This window comes from Lissotriton vulgaris, chromosome 3_1 (genome assembly GCF_964263255.1).
Source record: "Lissotriton vulgaris chromosome 3_1, aLisVul1.2, whole genome shotgun sequence".
Classification (NCBI taxonomy): domain Eukaryota; kingdom Metazoa; phylum Chordata; class Amphibia; order Caudata; family Salamandridae; genus Lissotriton; species Lissotriton vulgaris.
The window spans coordinates 819,328,083-819,340,260 of record NC_141689.1 but is presented as its reverse complement, the minus strand read 5'-3'; the positions used below and the strand labels follow the sequence as shown (position 1 = coordinate 819,340,260).

Below are 12,178 nucleotides of genomic sequence, written 5' to 3'. Positions count from 1 at the left end.
AACATTTGGGTCCGCATTGGGTTTCTTAAGAAGTGGAGTCACCATTGCATGCTTCCATCTCTGAGGGACCGTAGCTGAATCAAGAGAAGCATTTAACAGAGTGCAAATTGAATCAAGTTGAGGAAGCTCAAGTTGGCGTAAAACCGAAATGGGTAAGGGATCCATCGGTGAGCCAGACTTAACGTTGTTTAAAATTTCCAGGAGGGTAGCGGGTACAAGATTAGGCCAAGTCTTCAGTGAGGCCAAAGGGCAAGGGGTGGTGAGGGATAAAGATACACTAGCAACGGATTTCTCCTGGGCTGCTATGTCTTTATAAATTTTATCAATTTTTGATGGGCCAAATAGGTGTGTTTCATCAAATGGCTGATTAAGTATGGAGTTTTTCACCTCAGGTTTAAAACCTGAAATACGTAGCCAGGCATGTCTACTTAGTAAGGCGCTGGTGTTGATTGCCCTTGAGGCAGTATCTGCAGCATCTAGGGCACAACGGATTGAAGTATTTGTGATATTTTTACCTTCCTGTATAAGTTCATTAGCCCTGTTCTTGTATTTGTCTGGTAGGTGCTGCATTAGGGACTCTAGTTCGTCATAATGTGCCCTGTCGTATCTGGATAGCAAGGCTTGGGTGTTGGCAATGCGCCAGATGTTAGCTGATTGTGCCACAGGTTTTTTTGCCAGAGGCGTCAAGGAGTTTAGATTCTTTGTCTGGTGGGGAGGCTTCCGCTGTTTGGGAATTAGCACGTTTACGTGCATTGGATACCACTAAAGAATCTAATTGTGTCGGACCTTTAATATAAGCTGGGTCTGAAGGGGCAGCTTTATATTTCTTCTCAATGTGGGGATTGAGGACCCTAGCTCTAACGGGGTCTTTAAAAACTTCTGTTGCATGTTTGATGACGCCCTTAAGCATTGGTAAGATGGTTGTAGACCTTTGTGTGTTGTGAAAGGTGTCTAAGAGGAAGTCTTCCTCCACTGTGTCAGTGTGTAAGTCCACCCCTTGATATGGTGCAGCCCTATGGACTAGCAGGTTAAAACCTATGGTGTCCTCTGGTGGGGAAGGTCTGGAAGGATAGGCTTCATCCTGTGGGACATAAGTCACATCAGGGGTGTTGTAATCATCCATGGATTAGGTGACTGAGGGGGACTATTAGCCTGTGGTGGGAAATGTGCACCTCCACCTCCATAATCAGAATGTGTGTCTACTTCATGGTCTGGATTAGGAGATGGTGTAGGTGAATGCTGTGGTGGAGGAGGTGTTTGAATAGGAGCAGTATGGGGAGGTGGAGCAGAAGGGACCCTTAATGGAGAGGTTGCAATGTTGCACTTCTTTGCAGGGGGAGGAGGTACAGGCGCCTCAAGTGGTCTCTTGGAGTCAATTGTCCAGTTTTGGGATCCTTTGCAAGAGTCTTTTTTTGTGGATCTGGTGTAAAAAGTTCTTGTGTGCCAGGTACATCCTTTGGGGGGGTCGAAATTTTCGGCTCCGTACGTTTTTTAGGCACAGAGTCGTCAGTTGGCTTAGGAGTGTGCCTTTTCAAAGTGTCTTTTGAGGGAACCTCTTTTCGGTTCCGAGGGTTTTCTCGGCTCCGATGCATGTGAATCTGGAGCTTTGGCTGATTTTTGGCTCGGCTCCGAGTGCAGTTTCGGTGTCGATGAAGCGCTGCCAGTCTTCGGCGCCGTGTGCTTGGATGTCGAAGCAACGGTTGACGTGGAAGAGGAAGATGGCTTTTTCTTTGGTGTCGGTACTGGGTCGGCACCGGAGTAGGCTGGCTCAAGCCCGAGCCGCCTGAAGGCTTTGTTGTCTTCTTTGCCGGAACCCCGAAGGCGGGGCTGTTAGAAACAGTGTCTCGTGTGCACCCGAGCCCGAAGGGGAGGGTGTGACCGGAGCCTTTTTAGATGGTGTTGAGGAAGGGGTGGGTTCGACTGTCTTACTTACGACCCGTTGAGCTGAAGTTACCTCCTCGACGTCTGAGTCTTCGGCATGTGATGATCAGATACTCTCTTCGGCGTGCTGGTGTTCTGGCACGTCGACGCCTTCATCAAAGATGTCGTCGGGAATCGGAACCGAGGAGAGAGCCATAGTTCTGCGAGCTCGTCGGTCCCGGATCGTCTTCTTGGAGCGGAATGAGGCACAAGCCGAACAGTCTTTGACCTCGTGGTTCAGTGAAAGGCACAGGTTGCACACCTCATGTAGGTCGGTGTGGGGAAACTTCGACCCACATTGAGGACACTTCTTGTGTGGCGTCCTTTCCATGAGCCAGAAAGTGAGGCCTAGGTAGGCCCGAAGGCCTTCGTCGACGACCGGAATCGAAGACTTCGAAGGTGGTAAAGATTCGCCTCTTAGATTGCGATCGAGACAATGTCGAAATGGGTGAGGATTGCGCGCCAAAGGAAATTTGGTTCCAAACCGGAGCGCAGGAAACACATCCAAGCCCAATGGCGGAAAAAAACTATCTGGGGATGGAGTCGATGCCCATGCGCAATGTGGTCCTAAGGAGGAGTCACCTATCTCGTGACTTCCAAAGAACTTTTCAGGACAACAACAAACTGCAAACATCCGGGCCCAACACCAGGTGGCGATCTATGCATAGTGTACAATCTGCAGCTCATATGCCTCGAACACAACATTTACACAAAGACAATAAGTACTGTGGGAACCGTGACTAGCCATGTACACAAACCAAACGTGCATGGCACCTCTGCTACACACTGCAGGGAGAGATGGGAGCAAAGTATGTGCGACAGTGGCAAGTGATTCTCGATTATAAAAGTATACAAGGCAAAGTGTTGAGGGGATGTGTTGGACAGACTTGGTAAATGTCAACGTACACTGATGGTGTATTGAATGAAGTGGACAATGGACGTTACCATGATAGTACAGTCTGTAGGGAAGACTACGTAAACATAGCGGGTGCGTGGCCCCTCCCCCCAAATTCTTTAGCATAGTGGGCTGGCTCGGCGTACGCAAGGCTAGCGTAGGGGTATGAATAAAAGGCACGTTTCTCAGTGTACGGTTCTCTTACGGAATGGCGAACGTGTCTGCCAGGTCTGCGCAGCCTACACCGCCACGAGGCTGCCCACGTGCGCGAAGGTGACTGCGTGAATGATGCTCTCAGCGTGCTGGTACTCGGAAACCGTCATGGACGCTGCAATGCATATATGCCGCACAGTTCACCTTTTGACACCGCCGTATGTGAAAGAGGGCCCACCACGTGCCAGTGGAAGCTCCTGGGCAGAGGTCTGCAAGCTCGGAAGGCTCCGGAGATCAACGCTGGATACCGCGACACAGGCACACAGCGCCCAACCTGAGGCCCAGCAGCGTGCAGTGGTCAGTATTCTACTAACACAGTAGTCGAACAGGTACCAACAGTGGAGATGAAGGTACTTCCTTCGATCAGGTGCAACCAACTCTAGGTCCAAACAGTGGAACAGTGTCTTGATCCCACAATGGTCGATGTCCGATATTACCTGCTGCTTGGTTTTCACAGAACTCCGTGCGTTGAGGTGCATTAGACTCTGTGCTTCTGTAGCCAACTGCTGTACAGAATTATTGGCTTGGTTTACGGTACTCGCTGGACTACATCGCGGTACAGCAGGTCCGAACAAAGAAATGGGGTCTTGATTCTATGATTGAGGATGTCAGAAGTCTGGTGAAGACCAGAGGCAGCGGGCCCCAACGTCTCGATTACATGAGGCTGAAGGCCCCTATGACTTCTTCTTGTGCTTACCTGTGGAAGGGGAACAATGTCTGCGGGAACAACACCGCAACCTGACTCGAGCCGGAGCTTCTGATCGAGTTGGAGATCGGCTACGCTTGGACTTCGAAAGGGAGATCCGACATTTACGCGGGGACTTCGGCTTTAGCTGCCGACAGGCGTCGCATTGCTCTGAGTCGTGGTGCTCTGATCTTTGAGTTACCAATATGACATTGAAAAGTGCCTTTTGCTTGGTATACCTCGTTCATACTCTGCATATTCTCACATTGTTATGGGCCACCAGGACCAGCTAAATGGTTTGCTCAGAGATTCATAGGATTTTGTATTAAAAATATCTAAGTGTGAGACAACATGAAAATAGATTATGCAGTCCATTTCAGTTGTGCTTACAATGCCAATAACACCATGTGAGTTTCTGAAGCAATTCAAAACAGAACAACTCTCAAATTGACATACTTTTGCAATGATATAACGGTGGGGGCCAGACAGCAACACATTATGAAATATTAACAAAAAACACATGTGCTACTTATATTGGGCATTCATGGCTGTTGGGGCCAAATGGAATGTCACTGCAAAGTCATACTTTAAGAATACAGCTACTGATTTGCATAGGGGTGGGATGGCACATTAACTGTATGCCAAGGACAATCTTGCACTTTAATGAGTTACACAATGCATCCTAATCAGCAGTGCATTTAATAGATGAGGATATACTGTAATTAACTGAATACAATATTCATAGCAGCAAACATGTTTGCCTTTGTTTATGCCATTCATTTTTTCTATAGGGTAAAACAAGCCCAAATAGTGATCCATTTTTTCCTTGCGTTATTTAATATACACTTCAGCCTATTCTAAATAAGGATTACACAGACTTTGCGAATACCAACTCCACTTACAAAATCTACAATTCCCTGAAGTAATTTGACATCTTTTTCCCGAGATCCACTGCTCTTGTTCAGCTGCAAGTGTAATGCTGGAGAAAGATTCTCACCTACAACTTTCAGCCCAGAGATCCTGAAAAAGAGGACAATGTGTTTACTACGTATAAACAAATAGATTAGTACATTTAAAATGAGACATTATTGGTTAGCTGAAATGTGTTAACAGAAGGGCAAAAGAACAAGTTATTTACTCTCTGTAAAGCTCTTTCTAGTGGATTCTCTAATTGTTGAATTTTTAATTGCTGAATTCCCAAAGGCGTCAAACTAGTTCTGGAACTTTTCAATATTAGCTCCTGTGTGCAGACATGAGGTGCTTTGGACTACGCAGCAATATCGCACCACCTCCATTTCCGAATATAGGCATCACCCCTCTGTTATCAACTCATCAACTCTGTCAGATGTGGGTCAGCCTTCATAGACTGGAAAAATGATGGAGTGTGAGGAATCTGTGGTTAGAGTTTCCACAGAAACAGCGATACAAGACGAAAGTAAAACTGGCCCTCCAAATGATTATTTCGTGCTACACATTACTTACATTTTGAATAGACATCAAACTAGTACATTTTAAAAGGTGGAGGGTTTGAGGGTTGGTCTTTACACCAGGAGATCCTGCAGAACTGAGCAGGCGAAATGGCCCTCAGCCAAAATGAGCATTGAGGCAGTAGTGTCTGGTGAAGATTTTGAAGAAAACCCATGTGGCTGCCACACCAACACTGGATGTCCTCTTGCCGGTGCTATGGTGGCATCCCCAGCTCTGTTATAAAGGGTCTGAAGGCACTACGGATGTACCTTTCTGGCAAAGGAAAAACATGTTTTTATGCATAGGAAAGTCCATATGGACAAGGTCTTCTTTTGGACCACCGTACCCTTCTTAGCATGGGAAAAGCCAATAAAAAGTTGGTCATCTTTAGAACTCTTCGAACTCAGAAAGGAGAGAGAGTGACAGACTGTCCCATGTGGAATGGTGACAACACTATCTGCAGACAAGAAGCATGACTCTGTAGCCCCAACTTGTCAGGGAAGAATGTGGTATATGAAGGTTGCACTGAACGCTTGTAGCACCCTGACATTGCACACAGAAGTAATCACAATGAGAAATACCATGATAATGGTCCACAGTCTCAATGAACAATTGTGTATAAGCTTGAAGGGCATGCACATCAAAACCGTAAGGACCAAGTTAAGATTCAACCGAGGCATAATAAAGGGCGCACGAGGGAGGAGAATATAAGTAAGTCCTTTTAAGAGACAGGTGGCTTGAATACTGAAGATTGGTCAGGGAAATGCAGCAAGGCCAAAACTGCGGACATCAAACCTTCAACAGTGCCTGCAGCCTACAGCAAAGCCTTTCCAAGCAGTGACAGAACAAACATCAGAACGCCTTATTACTTGGCCTAAAGAGTCTCTATACCAGGCCACGAACTTCACCCAACCAGAGTAAACAGATCTGGTTGATCGGTGCCAAGGTCAAGGATAACATCAATCAATCACAGAATCCAGAGCTATCAGGATGAGTTGTGGAATGGTACCCCTACTGATATTTTTCAGGACACAGTGAACTAGAGGCAGAGGTGGGAAAGCATAGAGGAGACCAGAGTTCAACTGGAAGGGAATATGTCTCTCAATTAGCCTTCAGGCAGAAGGTTCAGTTCACAGTGAGTTCAACACTGCCTGTTCTCGAAGAAAAGCTCGATCATATTGGGTGCTGAAGCCTTGAACAACCTTGTGGTGTAGACGCCATTTGTAGCCCACAAGTCAGTGTTTGTGAGCTAGTCTGCCCCGGGAATGAGAGAGCCCAAAGACTTCAAAAAGATTCCCTTATGTTCAAGGCTTAACTGAGTGTCTGAACCTCCTTGTTCATGACCTCGCAAACTCATCCCCCTGCGGTACTACATGGGAGGTGTGTTGTCCATCAGGACTTCGATCAACTTCCCCATGATGGATAGGAGAAAGGTCATCAGGGCCAACCGATTGGCACAAAGCTCCAAAAGATTGATATGGTGCTTCTGCTCCACTTGGGGTCAAAGGCTCCTGACTTACATGTCCCCCTGATGAGTGTCCCATCCCAGAGACCATGCATCAGTTAATACTGTGACCTCTGGGTGAAGTAAGGTCAGCCTGGTGCCTCTTCCGACATCCAGATGTCAGCTTGCTGATTCGGAAATAGAGATGTTGCCTCTTCTGAAATAGATATTCTCTGACAGGCAACCTTATACAGGGCCCATTGCAGGCCAAGGTTTCACTGCAGAACCCACATATGCCAATAAGCATGAGGGACCAGAGAGAAGCACGATGCTATAAAGCCTCACCAAAACCCCAGAGGGAGGCTAAATCATTGGAATCATGACCTGAATGTCCTGGACTTGCTGAGAAACAGGAAAGGCCTTTAAAGCCACCATGTCCAACATTGCCCCTATAAGGGAATCCTCTCTATCTGCTTTGGATGGCGTTTCTTCTCTTTGATGACAATTGTCTGTCGGTGGTCAGCGATAGACTGCAGAGAGTCCTTCTTCAAGAGCAAGTCACAGATCTGGGAATACTACAATACTGCCATCTCTTTTGCAAATAAGAAGGACGCTGAAGTAAGGCCAGGGGGGCAGGACCATAAAATAGGTGTTCCAACTCCTCCATGGAGTGGAAATGGCATCTGTGGGACTGCAGGACAATGAAAGCATGCGTCCTGCAAGTTCAAAGACACCATCTAGTCTCCTAGATCCAGAACAGTGAGAACCTGGGCCAGATCACATCTTGAATTTTTGCCTCTGAAGGTAGATGTTCAGAAACCAAAGGTTTAATTTCATTCTGAACCCATTGTCTTTTTGGGGCACCAAAATGTATGGGGAGAAACACTCTGAACCTGCGTGTCTCAGGAGGTCTAAGTCCACTTTGATGAGCAGTGATTGAACTTCCGGGGAAAGGATAATAGAGTTGTGATATGCTGAATCAAAATCAGGTAGATCAGGAGGAGTAGCGGATGTAAAAGCAAAAATGTACATGTACTGAGAAACCTGCAACATCCACTGGTCTTGGGTAACGGCATGCCAGCCAGGTATATAAAAATGCATTTTGTCCCATGCATGACCATATGAGGGATAATCAAAGTGGCTTGGGTGCAGTCGCAGGCGGCAATGAAGAGAATAGGACTGCGGTCCTAGCTGGTCATCACAGCCTATGCCACAACATCCTCTGAAGCCATCAAGAGGATGCAGGAGCTGCAAGGGCTAGCTCCTGCAACAGGTGAGAGCCTGAGAGTATTCACTGAATTGGTAAAATTGGCAGGCTGGGTATAGTAAGCCAAAAGAGGGTCATAACCTGATGTCTTTAAAGTACTCCAACGGAGAATCCACTTTCTCTCCAACAATCATGAAGACATCAAATGACATGTCTATCAGTAATGCCAGCATCTCCCCAGAAAAACCTGCAAAGGTAGGGATGGTGTTGGCTCTTGACCTGAAACATGCATCAGAGTTGGACCGGGAGCAGGAGCCATTGGAGCGGAGGCCAGTGCCGAAGTAGACAGGACTTGCATAACCTTTGGAGCTGATGTGGAGGTATTTGCATATACAGGCTGGGGGTCAGGGAGGTCCCCACAAGCAGAAATTTGACTGCGGGTGCTTACGATTTAATAGGGACAAAAGCATAAGAGGCAGAATGGCATCCTTGAAAGCCTCTACTAGCTACAGGATGGGGCATTCAGGGCTTTCCTGGTCCAGGCTGGGGATAGGGTCCAAGTCTGACAAGAGGGTTGAAGTTGTGTCCTTCGAGCATTGATTCCGTTACTTATTCCTGGATTGGGAGTAGTGATGGTGAGAACAGTCTTGATTGGAATACTTGTGTTTATAGTGGGACTTTTCTTAAATTTTGCCTTTAACTAACCTGATGACGATGACTTGAAGGGGGGCTGGGACCAGGAATGGCACTCCAATGAAGGAGGAGCAAGTCTGAAAATTGAAGCATGGTCTGCCCAGTTTTTTGTGCTCTGAAATGTCAGTTTCACCTCCCACTCAGTGATGGCCTTCAGGTGCATCAATGAGCATTTATCACAGAACTTCGACTCACACTTAGATCGTAGACACTAAAGCCTTTGTGCGGATCCCTGACCAACCTTTACTTTCTGTAATCACACAATTTCAATCCATTATTCTTCTAGAAATACATTTTCACTAGCACACTATCGTGAAGAGAACAATTTGGAGTGAGTAAACTGTAAGATAAAAATGTTGCAAGTGGAGCTCATGATCTGCGTTGAAAGGTGTAGCAAGAAATGCATACGGTTGGCTCATTGCCATCACTTCTGGAGGCAGTGCAATACTGCTGATGAGTCTGATAGCACCACCTGTTGGTGTGCAGGAGCCATTCCTAGAGAAGTTCCAGATCCATTCTGGGGCCTGGAGGGAATTCAAAATGTGTAGAACATGCAGTTAGAAGTATCCCTCCGAAAAGTGCAATGCAACCATATTATTTATTTTATTCTACTTATTGGCATCTAGTAGCATACAAGGAGCAACAGTCAGGAATAAGTCAGTTATACTAGGACAATTCCAAAACCTGAGATAGAGGAGGAAAACAGAAACAGTGTAGAAAGCAAAGAAGTATTACATCTCTGTGCAAGTATATTGAACATCATGGAGTGGGTCTAGGAGAGACAGTCATCTGGTGCTCATCAAGTAGACAGTGTGTGTTACATTTCACTGTGTTTAACAGTACTATATTGGCAGTAGCATTCTTACAATTTTCCACTACCATTGTGTGGAGGTACAGGAAACTGTATCATAGGAGCAGGTTGGCCTACTTCTCGTGGGCATGGGTGCTAATATGTAATCTATCATTGCGACAGAGGTGGTTGGTGGTGATACAGAACCTGCTGTGACCCTGGATCTCAGATAAGCCAGTAAGGGTTCCTAAAAGTCTCTAGGACAGGATATTGGTGGCATTGTGTTCCAGTAATGTGACAGTTGGTTGGAGCAATAAGCCACATCTAGTGGCCAGTCCTTCACTGTAGGTGCAGTCTTTTTACCCCAATTCATAGCCACTCTGCACTTGGCCAGGAGAAGAAGCATGCCCGACAGTTACTGATTATCAACTAGAACATCCTTGACAAATCCCAATAAGCCTATTAATGGTGTGCACTAAATATGTGTTTTGGTTATAGCCTGATTTACCAGGAACACCTTGTTCCAAAAAGCAGCAACTTTCGGCAATCCTACGCAAAATGAAAAAAGTCGGTGGCACCGCACATCTAAGGCAACTGGGGTCGCCAGTCGGCCCCATCTTGTCTAGTTGCAGTGGGGTGCAATAAATCCGGAATGGAAATGTAAAATATATGAGGCGGAGTCTGTTAGGTGAGATCATTTCCATCTGTCCACAGCAAAACGACCAGGGGACATCCATTAATTCGGGACCTATATCAGTGTCCCATAGCTGTCTAGCAAGAGGGGGCAGTATCAGGGAGGTACATTGGACCATTGTATATAGCTGCATTAGTTTGTCTGATGCCGTCGTGGTGAATGCATGTTCCAGTGCTGGCAAAATCAGGTCTAGTGCAGTTGCTGGATGCGCGGCATCAATGGCATTGTTTGTAGGAATGTGTCATTAGGATAAAGTGTATATACTAAGGCGGCCAGTCTTCTTTTTTCCCCCTTTTCCTGAAGCGGGGGCATGGTAGGGTTATCATGCAGCGGTATAGATGCAGCATTAAACTGCTCTAGCCCACACCTTTTTCTTACGCCATCCCATGCCCATCGGAAGCACTCAACCTTGCGAACTTCACCCCAAGGTGCCATGTATGGGGCCTATAGGGCTGCATTTAGAGGCCATGGGTCCGCTCTATTCTTTTCTATTGCAACATGGAGCTGGAAGGGAGTTGGGTGAATCCAGAAGTGTAGAAATTGTGCCTGAGCACAAAAGTGGTAGAGAGTCATATCGAGTGCGCCCATTTCTCCATGTACGAGCGGTAATGGGAGTAGTTTCCATGAAATGCGGGCTGTCTACCGGCCTATAACAGTGAGATCACGTTAGAATAAAGGCGTTGCAGTAAAGCACATGTTGGTGGTAAAGGAAGGTTTTGAAATAGATATAGCAATTTAGGCTATAGCAATGCGGCCAGCTAGTGAGAGTGGTAACTTTAGCCACACTGGCATTCTATCTTCTAGCAACTCCAGCGCATGGCCAAAAATTGCAATCCATAATTCCTGCATATCACAAGGTAACCACATTCAGAGGTAACGCACTGGGGGCGGTCGCCCATTTCCGAGGGTATTCAGTATGGAACTCGCAAGTATGTTCTGTGAGGGGGAAGAGCGTGGACTTATATTTATGCCAGAGAGGCCCGAAGTGTACCACCCCCTGTATTATAGGGGCCAGATTTGTTTGCGGATCACTTATGTAAAGTGTAACATCTGCATATAGGGAAATTATTAGCCCCCTAGAAGAGATCCCTTGTCGCATGTAGTGCTGTCGAAGCCTGGCAGCCAGGGGTTCCATTGCTACCTTGAACAATAGCGGAGAAAGGGGGCATCACTGTCGTGTGCCGCAAGTGATTTGTATGCATATGGAGATGAGCCCCATCATGCAGACTCCTGCTGCGGGGAGGATGTATAGCAATTTTAATATAATGAAGAAAAGTAGAGCTGAGCCCTGGCCATTGGAGCAATGGAAAGAGTTAGTCCAACTTAAGATAGTCCAACGCCTCAATGGTGGCCAGCAAGGTGGCCACTGCTTGTACTTGTGGGTCCAGGTGAGGCATCAAAAGTGTTCACAAGTAGTATGAGGTGGAGCGACCTGGAATAAATCCTGCCTCATCCGGCCGCATCATTCTGGGCAAAAATGGTAGTATGCAATTTGCCATAATTTTGATGTCCACATTTATTATTGATAATGGCCTGTATGAGTCACATCTGGTGGCAGGTTTGAGGAGAGAAAGGATTACGACTTCTGAGCGTGGGGGGGAAGAATACCCTCTCTGAAGGAATCCTCAAACATGGCCAGCAGATGGAGGGAAGCATATTCCATATAGAAGAAGGTAAAGCCATCAAGGTCAGGTGCCTTGTCGCTTGGAAGAGAGAAAATGATCTGCATAATCTCTACTGTGATGGGCATGTCCAGGGACTCCATGTGTGTGTTATCCAGCCAAATTAATTACAAGGTGTCTAGGTATGCAGTCAACTCATCTCTGTTTAGGGTATAGCTTGGCATAAAACGTGGACATGGACCAACAGATGTGTCCAGGACACAGTCACCTTCATCTAGCAATTCCAGTACATATGTGGAGGTGTGCAGGCTTCTGAGAAGATCTGCTAATGTCTTCCCGGGTCTATCCCCTTCACCATAGCAGCGAGCTTGAGCATTTCTGCTCAAATATCACACTTCTTGCTCTGCCTCCTCTGTGGATTCCAATATTTTCTCATAGATGATTGCCAATGTGCTTGGGTCATTAGTACAATGATAGTCTGACTCTAAATCCAGTATTGCATTTTCAAGTTAAGTTGTGTGTGTATTGCCCCAAGTACTTCAGCTTGT

The 12,178-nt window shown here is 46.5% G+C and overlaps 1 protein-coding gene across 1 annotated transcript in view; it reads right to left on the bottom strand.

Moving 5' to 3' along the window:
• SPTLC1 (serine palmitoyltransferase long chain base subunit 1) overlaps positions 1-12,178 on the bottom strand; it is a 346,713-nt gene that overhangs the window by 34,339 nt on the left and 300,196 nt on the right. Inside the window, exon 13 of the mRNA XM_086961127.1 lies at positions 4,616-4,733. Within this exon, the coding sequence (XP_086817253.1) occupies positions 4,616-4,733 (118 nt within the window). The remainder of the gene's footprint in view (positions 1-4,615; positions 4,734-12,178) is intronic.